Source organism: Lathyrus oleraceus, chromosome 1, assembly GCF_024323335.1.
Source record: "Lathyrus oleraceus cultivar Zhongwan6 chromosome 1, CAAS_Psat_ZW6_1.0, whole genome shotgun sequence".
Lineage (NCBI taxonomy): Eukaryota > Viridiplantae > Streptophyta > Magnoliopsida > Fabales > Fabaceae > Lathyrus > Lathyrus oleraceus.
In genome coordinates, this window is record NC_066579.1 from 450,816,380 (window position 1) to 450,826,632 (window position 10,253).

At 35.8% G+C, this 10,253-nt stretch overlaps 1 protein-coding gene across 1 annotated transcript; it reads right to left on the reverse strand.

The window, feature by feature from the left end:
• Window positions 1–544: 544 nt before the first annotated feature.
• LOC127115256 (uncharacterized) lies at window positions 545–2,742 on the reverse strand. Its single transcript, XM_051046841.1, has 5 exons — window positions 2,281–2,742; window positions 1,759–2,024; window positions 1,433–1,597; window positions 1,100–1,333; window positions 545–989 (listed from the first exon to the last, which is right to left on the reverse strand). The coding sequence occupies exons 1-5, from the start codon at window positions 2,740–2,742 to the stop codon at window positions 545–547; spliced, it is 1,572 nt and encodes a 523-aa protein (XP_050902798.1).
• Window positions 2,743–10,253: the final 7,511 nt, after the last annotated feature.

The window sequence follows — 10,253 nt, forward strand, 5'->3', positions numbered from 1 at the left end:
GATCATACCATGCTCTAGGTGCTTGTTTTAGGCCATAAAGAGCTTTCCTCAATTTGAAAACATGTGAAGGATTTTTTAAGTCTTCAAAGCCCGGGGGTTGTTTGACATAGATTTCTTCATTGATGTATCCATTCATGAATGCGCTCTTGACATCCATTTGAAATAATTGAAAATTTAATGAACACGCATAAGCAAGTAATAAACGGATAGCTTCTAACCTTGCAACTGGAGCGAATGTTTCTTTAAAACCAATGCCTTCCTCTTGATTGTATCCTTGGGCCACCAATCTTGCTTTGTTTCGAACAATTATACCATTCTCATCAAGTTTGTTCTTAAACACCCATCTGGTACCTATGATGTGTTTATCACTTGGCCTAGGGACAAGTTCCCGAACTTAATTTCTTTCGAATTGGTTTAACTCTACTTGCATAGCAATTATCCATTGGTCGTCACTTAAGGCTTCATCAACCTTGAAAGGTTCAATTTGTGAAACAAAAGCCATATTTAAGCATGCATCTTTGATATTTAATCTAGTTGCAACGTCTTAACTGATATCACCAATGACTTTATCAATTGGATGATCCCGATGAGTTCTCCATTCCTTAGGTAGATCATTATCATTTGCTTCTTGCTCATCTTGATGTTTTGGTTGATCACCATTATTTCCACTTGAAGTATCTATTTGAGGGACCTCTACAATATCATCATCATCATCACACAAAACAATATCCTCTTTGGAGGGGTTAGATTCATCGAAGGTAACATGCATTGATTCTTCAATTTTTAAAGTTCTTTTATTATATATTCTAAAAGCTTTACTAGTAAGAGAATATCCAAGAAATATACCTTCGTCGGACTTCTCATCGAACTTACCTAGATTGTCTTTGTCATTGTTGAGGACAAAGCATTTGCATCCAAAGATGTGAAAGTAAGATATGTTGGGTTTCCTTCCTTTGAAGAGTTCATAAGGAGACTTTTTCAAGATAGGTCTAATGATAATTCTATTACTTACATAGCATGTCGTGCTTACTGCATCTGCCCAAAAGTACTTTGGAAGATTTGAGTCGCTTAGCATGTTCGTGCAAGTTCCACAAGTGACCTATTCTTTCTCTCCACCACTCCATTTTGTTGAGGAGTCCTTGGTGCCAAGAAATTCTGAAAGATTCCATTTTCTTCACAGAACTCTTCGAAGGGGGATTTTTGGAATTCTCCACCATGGTCGCTTCTAATGGAGGAAATAGTTAGCGATTTCTCATTTTGGATTTGCTTCGCATATTTCTTGAACGCCTTGAATGCATCATTTTTCTGCACTAACAAGAAGGTCCAAGTGTATCTAGAGAAATCATCAACAATAACTAGAGCATATACATTACCTCCGAAGCTTCTTGTTCTTGATGGACCAAATAAGTCCATATGCAACAATTGTAATGACCTTGTAGTGGACACCATATTCTTTGATGTGAAAGTTGATTTGGTTTGTTTCCCCTTCTGACAAGCATCATAAAGCCTATCTTTGACGAATTTTATCTTGGGTAAACCAATAACAAGATCATGCTTTATAAGCTTATTCAAATGTTCCATATGAATATGTGCAAATCTTTTATGCCATAACCATGACTCATTATTGTTTACCATAAGACATTTAATTTCAAGGATAGATCATCAAGGGAAATCATAAAAATATTATTAATTCTTGTACCTTTGAGTTTTACCTCATGAGAGACTTCATCTTCAATCAAGCATTCATCTTTGATGAACTTGATTTTGAAGCCCTTGTCGTAAAGTTGACTAATGCTTAGAAGGTTATGCTTTAGTCCTTCGACATAAAGAACATCTTCAATGGATGTGAAAGGGGGTGCTCCAACTTTGCATATGCCAAGAATTCTCCCTTTGTTGTTATCACCATATGTGACATAACCCTTGGCCTTTAATGCTAGATTTGAAAATTTGTTTATCTCTCCCGTCATATGCTTGGAACACCCACTGTCAAGATACCAGAGGTTTGAAGTGGTTTTCAAGCATACCTACAAAACAAAATTAAGTTTTGTTAGGTACCCAAATTGCTTTGGGTCCTTCATAATTAGTGCCTTTATTTACCCATACATAATACCCACTTGCTACGCTGAAATTTCTAACATGGCACGCATTTGGTGTATGGCCAATTATTCCGCAATAAAAACAGGTAGGTTCAAAGTTGCTTCTATATATAGGAACATAGGATTTATTTTTAGGAAATCTTTTCTTTTTAGGATAGTAATGAACAACTTTGGGACTGTTTACTTTCTCTTTGGATGGTTGATCCTTAGCCTTAATAAAAATGGTTTTACTTGTACTTGGTTTGTAAACTTTTGAGTAACCAATACCACTTTTATCGTTTGAGTATCTTTGTTGGCTAAGGACTCCTTCCAATCCAATTTGTCCCTTTTCATATCTTTCAAGAACTCTTTTTAGTTGGACAATTTGGAATGAAAGTGACTCACAGTTTTTGCATACAACGTTCTGTTTTTCACTAATCATCATTTGTTTTTCATCGTTGACATCTTTTTCAATTGTCACGATTTTTCCTTCTAACGATAAAATTGTTTTCTTTTGAGATGATATAGTTTTATACAGAATTTTGCATTCTTCAATTAGTTCATTTATAGCACCTTGTGCATCACTATCGAAAAGATAAAAGTTGCTACTAACCTCATCTTCTTCATCGTCGGAATGGTTGACGCCGTTAATGCTAAGTTTGCACATTCGTCGCTTTCCGATTCGGATGAAGAACTTATCTCATTATCTTCCCATGCAAGATATGCCTTTTTGTTCTTGAACTCCTTCTTTCCTTTAACGCCTCCTTTCTTTGAGAGTCTCGGACAATCTGGTTTTATATGACCTTGCTTTCCACATTCATAACATGTAACTTCTTGTGTGGAAGTGGAAGCCTCCCTTTTCCTGAAATGTTTATTTCCTTTAGCATGAAAAGGTTTGTCATTTTTACCAAAGAACTTACCAAGCCTTTTAACAAGGAGCATGAAGTTTTCATCTTCCTCCAATGCGGCCTCATCTTTTTCTTCCTTTGATTCAACTTTTAAAGCAATTCCTTTGGATTCTTTTCCTGATTTTCATGCTTTTCAAGTCGTCCAAGTTCAAGTTTATGTTCTTGGAGTTTTCCGAATAATGATGCGGACGTCATTGTAGAAAGACTTTTCTTCTCCGATATGGCCGTAACTTTAGGTTTCCATTCTCTCGTCAAGGATCGTAGCACTTTAAGGTTGAGATCATCATTTGTGAAGGTCTTACCAAGAGTGATTAGGTGATTCGTTAAGTGAACAAATCTTTTCTGTAAAGCAACGATGGATTCTCCGAGCTGCATTATGAACATTTCGTATTCTTGACTCAATGTATGTAATCTGGATCTTTTGACTTCAGTGGTTCCTTCGCGAGTTTCCACCAAGGTATCCCATATTTCTTTCGCAGATTTGCATTGAGATATGCGAAAGAACTCATCCATACTTAATGGACTTTGAAGAATATTGATGGCCATCTGATCATTAAGTATTTTCTTCTTATCATCTTCATTATACGAACTTTTGATCTTTGGGGTGCCAACACCATTGATCACACTTATTGGATTATACAGACCATTTTCAACGGTTTCCCAGATACCATCTCCTTGTGCTTCTAAATGTGCTTTCATGCGGATTTTCCAGAAATCGAAATATTCGCTAGAGAATAGAGGTGGTTTGTTGCTACTACCTCCATCCTTGAACACCGGGTTTGCGCTTGCGGAAGCCATTGTCTGGATCTGTGGAGCAAGTTATCAGAACCTGTTCTGATGCCAATTGTAAATTAGGAATGAGTCTAAGAGAGGGGGGGGGGGTGAATTAGGACTTTTAGAAATTTATTCGAATTTGGTGGATAAGGTTCTTTTCTTTTCTGGATTGGTATGATGTTGAAAGCGATAAAGAGCGGAAAGTAAAGAACACCAGGAATTATACTGGTTCCCCTCACAACTTGAGAGTACTCCAGTCCCCTTACAATGTGTAAGAGATTTTATTATTGTTAGATCTCCTAAAGAAAGCCTCTAACTAAGTGATCAAGAACAATCCTCTTGAAAACTTAACTCACAAGAAAAGAAAACAATCATTCCTTTTCTTGACACTTATATCCAACAATCCTAGATTATAAGCAATATACCTAAAACCAAACAATCCTTGATATTTAGGATTTTACAAAGTAATTGAATGAATATATGAACAATTATATTGGATAAGACTTTAATCAATGATTATAATCTTATTCTCTTTCAATATGAAATTTCAAAACAAAATAATCTCTAAGTGCTCAAGAGTACTTTTGAAGAAAATGATATAAAAATTATTTTTCAAAAGTATCTTAATATGAGAAATAGATGAAAATGAATGTATAGAGATTTTGCAAATTTATTTGAAAGAGGTGAATTTTACAATGAAAATATAAGGATTATTTATAGTATGAATGCATCCCTTCAATCATAACATGGCAATGTTTAGAAAGGAAATTAGATAATTGATCATGAAAAGATGCAAGCTTTTACCATGAAAAGTTATGATGAAATGATGCAAAGAATGGTGAAATAATTTTTTAGATTTTTCAAAATATTTCCAGCATCAATCGATTGACACAACTTAAAAAATGAAAAAAATATACTAAGATCAATCGATTGACATACAACATCAATCGATTGGTTCAGCTTAAAAAATGAAAAATTCTAAAACAGAGAGTTTGATCAATCGATTGTATAAATGCATCAATCGATTGACATGTCCAGAATATTGAAAAAGTTTCTAAGTTAAAAAACTTTTGAACATGCAATTTTTAAACAATATTTTAAAATAAATAGTTATGATAGAAAAGATTTAGAATGATTATTTTAATGCATGATAAAACTTTTGAGCACTAGGAGTATACTTTTAAGAGTTTCATATACCTTTATTAGATCCATGAAAACTTGAGCAATTGTTGAAGTGATATTCTCTTTCCATTCTTTTGTTATGGAGAGCTTGATATGTTGTCTTCATCAAAATCTTGTAGGAAGCTTGTCTTCACATCTTGTTTGGAACCACCCTGATCAGCTTCTAAAAGGGTAACTATCATGTCCATTGCCTCAAGTCTGCTGATTTTAGAGTGACTTAGTAATCATCTTGCAATCAGAAGATGTAAGAGGCATGATACATCATCAAATGTGATGTCCATCCCATCTATCGGAAGATGAAATTACGACGTCTCTAGGTGTCATCTCTCAGCAAACACAGACGATAAACCATGGTTGCCATAACCACATTCAGTTGTGCATAAATCCTTCAGCCCAAATAACTACGAGAATCATGAAACCATATTTCATCAGGCTGTAGAAACTTAACTACCATCTTGCCATGGTTGATACATTTCAACGTCTCCCGATACTACAAAAATAAATACATTATCGTCAAACAAACATATGTTTAACACAGAAAGTTAAATTATTTATATTATTTCTCCCTCTCACACGTGCCTAGAAGCATGGTATACATATAGATGTAGTAGTGAAAGGTCTGATGGGTCTCCTAGAAAATTATCAGGCACGTCATTATCAGGTTCAACATCGAGTACATAAACATGTATTGAGCACTGAAGACTTTGTAATGAGCTGGAGATACATGACCCCGAGAAGATGGTCCCTTAGCACCAAATGACGATTCTCCAACTGTGGATCGCGAGGGTCTAGCTTTCTCCATGCGCACAAGGGAATGTGGGCCCACTTTACCACATTTAAATCGGTCTTGGTTGTCAGTCAGTTTTTCTAAAATCAAACAATAAAATGCATATCATAATCAACAAAGCGGGTTAGCAAACCAAAATTTGAAACAGTCCACAAAATAGAGAAATCTGAATTTTATTATCCAGACTAAGGTTATGGATTTCAAAATCCTGACTGCACAGAACCAGAAAACAAAAAAGAGAAATAAAGCATTAGGAGAAAACAATATAATAGCTTTATTTCATGTAACCTAATATAGAATTACTATAACGATTCTAGAAAATGCATTCATCATAAATAAAAATTGCATGGAAATGAGAAACGTGAGAGATGGATGATCTTGGATTGGGGATAGTGAAGTAGAAGTTGAGAGACATTCTAAGCTTGAATGTGGAGTACAAGTTGTGAGAAAGATTGATTTTTTTGGAAGTGATCTCTCTCTTATCTAGTTCTTATTTAATGAAATGAAGGAGAAAGAAGAAGGAAAGACAAAGAGTGGATACTTAATTGAACGTGTCACAATTTCAATCTTTGTAAGGTAAATTTGGATTTTGAAATATGGAATGGTTTGTAGTGCATTCATATTCCAAAATCCGGACTTTATTTAACCTTTGACTTGGCTTGGTTTGGGGTGATGTTTGTTGTGTATTTGACGCGTCCGAAGATTGGAGTTCAGATTTCAGATTTTGAAGATAATTTTAAAATTTTATTAGTGTGGGTGAGAAATATATAGGGTGTAATGAGTAACCCCCAAATATATATTGGATATTAAAAATAAGAACGATTATTTATTGGAAATTAGACTTCATACCCATATATATATATATATATATATATATATATATATATATATATATATATATATATATATATATTTTATTATAGACTAGAACGGTGACTTACCTGATAAAGTCTTGGATTGTGTTGATTTGTGTACTTTAAAAACAGTTTATTAGCAATCACATAAAACATACTTACTCCTAAATCATTAAGATGTTACAACAACACTTAATTTTATTTATTTTATTTTCTCCCCTATGGTGTATCCATCTTGTATAGATTTTTCTAACTCTGATATTTATTTATTATACTACACCTACATTTGTATAAGCATGTAATACGATTTTTGTAGACCTAATTTTCTTCGCCTAACCGACATCAATTCAATAAATCCATCCACAAATATTTAGTTATGATCCATAAACTAATGGTTTATTTAACCATTTTTCAATAAATAAGTGTCATAAGATCAATTAAATTGAAGTCATAAGGAATAATAAAACGGTTTTTTTACAAAAATAACTCACTTTTTCAAGGAAATTCTCAAAATACCTCTGGTTTAAAAAAAATCCCAAACTATCCCACTTTTAGGAGGAGTCGCCAATTGAATTGTAGACTCCTCTTAAAACTTGAATGGAGGCGCCAATTGAATTGGCTAGGGCAGGTGCCCTAGCCAATCCAATTGGCGCCCCTGTGTAGGTTTTAAGAGGAGTCACCAATTCAATTGGAGACTCCTCTTAAAATGTAATTTTTGTGTTATAAATAGATGCGTTATGTGAGTAAATGTTCCACATCTCACACAATCATTTGGCAATCATGTTTGGTGTTCGTCGCTGATACGGTAAGGTGATTTATGCGAGAGACGAACCTCGGATGCTGATGTTGTTCTGGAACATCACTACGTTCGATCAACTGAAGCGGGAGCTGGTTCGTTGGTTAGATGGGAAAATACCAGAAGGGGAAAAAATTAGAAGTATTGAGAGACTTGACAGTATCTTTGGTTGGGTGTGAATGAAGACTGATAAGGATGTTAGGGAAATGATGTTCGGTCGAGACGACATCATTTTGATTGTTGTAATCAGTCAGAAATATTTATGTTTTCAGATAGCTTATTTTGTACTGATGTTTGTTGTGAACCTCGTTGTAACAAAAACTTAATGATATATAATGATTGAAGGTTACAGAAATACAATGTTACAAAAAGCTTAAGACCTAGATGATGCTCCTCGATTGGGACCGTTGTTCTTGTTGTGTCCTGGTTGACGATAGATACTATATAATCTTATCATTTTATCTGTAGAATCCATCTCTGTTATGATACGGGTGCTGTTTGGCCTTCCTTTCTTCTTTCTACGCATCTCTTCATTGTGCCAAACAATATCACCTTCATATGGAGGCCAGTAATCCTCCATTGGTAGTACTGAGAAGCTTTGATTATATATATTCATGATGGTGTTGGCCTTGTACACATCAAATAAATGGCTATAAGCATCTTGACGAGTATAAGCACATGATGCAATGACATGGGAGCAAGGTATGCGGAAGGCCTGGAATTTTCCACAATCGCACCAACTTTTGTTTAGTCTAACAGCGTAGGCTAAATTTGGTCTCCCCTCGTTGTGGTCCATTGTTTCCTGGACGCTAAAATTTGCCTATGACGGTCAAAGACTGTTACAGCGTGTGTGCTAGCTTTGATGCTCTCCTCTTTCATGACCTTCATGCAACACTCACTGAATACTTTCCCGGACATTAACACTGCACTCCATCTTTCACCTCTGGTTGCGAACATAGAAGCCAACCTATAATAGGTTGATCTTACCAAGGCGGTTATAGGCAGATTTCGAATTCCTTTGAATACCCCGTTCATGCATTCCACAATGTTTGTTGTCACGTGGCCCCATCGACAACCTTTGTCAAATGCCCTTGTCCACTGCTCTACTGGTATGTTATTGAGCCATCTCCCTGCGTCTTCATTAGATAGTCTAATTTCATCACGATAATATTGAAATGACGGCTGAGTTAGAGCATACCCAACATTCACCACCTTCTTGCGAAGATTCTTATCTTTTATAACACGCATGAAGTTTTATGCAACGTGTCTGATACAGTAGACATGGGTAGAAGGAGGATCATGTCATCCGTTGTCATGGTTGTTGTAGGCACTCTCAATGGCGGCATGTCTATCAGAAATCAAACAGAGATTGGCTTGTGAAGCCACATGCATTCTGAGATGTCGAAGGAAGAAACCCCATCCACCAGCCGTTTCACCTTCAATAAGAGCAAAGGAAATGGGAAAGACATTGTTGTTTCCATCTTGTGCAACCACCATGAGCAAAGTACCCTTGTATTTTCCGCATAACCAAGTGCCATCAATTTGAATAATAGGTTTGCAGGATGCGAAACCTTTGATGCACAGGTCAAATGCCCAAAAGAGACGATGAAAGATTCTATTACCTGTAACACAGGTTCCGTCTGACATTATCGCTGGCAATGTCTCCATAATTGCCACAGTTCTTGGGACATATGTTTTTAGTGCCCATAAAAACCATGGCAATTCCTTGTATGAATCCTCCCAGTTGCCGAAAATTTGTTCAACAGCCTTTGTGCTTGCAATCCATGCTTTCTTGTAAGATGGAGTATAATTATATGTTGATCTGATATGGGATATAATTATACTCACCTTCACTAATGGGTCTTTGTTAACCAACGACAGAATGTCTTAACATATCAACGTTGCGCTTAGTTTACGGTGATCTTGTTCAACGTTAGTTGCAATGCAACTGTGAGGTGGGTCTATTGAACCGATCTCCCAAGAGTCGTTTTTCTTCTTGTAAGACGCAGCCAAATGAAACTTATAAAGCATGTTACGACATTCGATAACATACCTTCTAGAATCAGTGTGTTTCACTGTAAAGTCAGCAGAGTTGTTCATGTGGAATTTTTTGATAGCCAGAACACATTCTTCTTTGGTATGAAACATGTCTCCCACCTTTAGTTCGCCTTCTAATCTCGGATACGGATTATAGAAAACAATGTTGGATGTTTAATCGTCGTGAAGATCCATATTTATCATATGTTGAGACGGATTGTAGACATGACTAGGAGGCATTGGTGGTGGTTGATCATCATCTTCATCGTCGTTGTTCAGCATGTGATCAACCTGTATCTCGGTCTCCTCTTCTTCTTCATCAACGACGTCCACTTCTGCTTCTGCTTCTGGGTTGAGTTCATCTGACCATTGTGGATCATCTTCACCAGATTCATCCTGACCGGTTAGTTGAGACTGTTGAGATGGTATACATGGTTGAAGAGTAATGTATAACTCAATACAGTTGCAGCCTGAATGTTCATGACTAACAAACATGTATTCAACATCTTCATCGTCTCGTACCTTAAGGGGGAAATACTTGCATTGAATATTCTCAAAAAATATTGGATTTTGATATGTGATCTTTGACACAATACCCGATCCTATATAGGATTGTATTCTTTTTTTCAAATGCAAGAAGGTTGCGTTTCTCTTGATCGTGAGTCTAATGGTATCGGTGTTTCGAAAATAAAAACCAAATAGCTCAGACTCGTAAGTTTCACCGTTGCAGTGAACGTTGACACTGTATAATGATGAAGATGACATTGTGCAGATGAAAACTATTTTCTTATTGCAGATGAATGTGAGTGAAGTGTCTTGCATGTTGATAGTAAGACACTT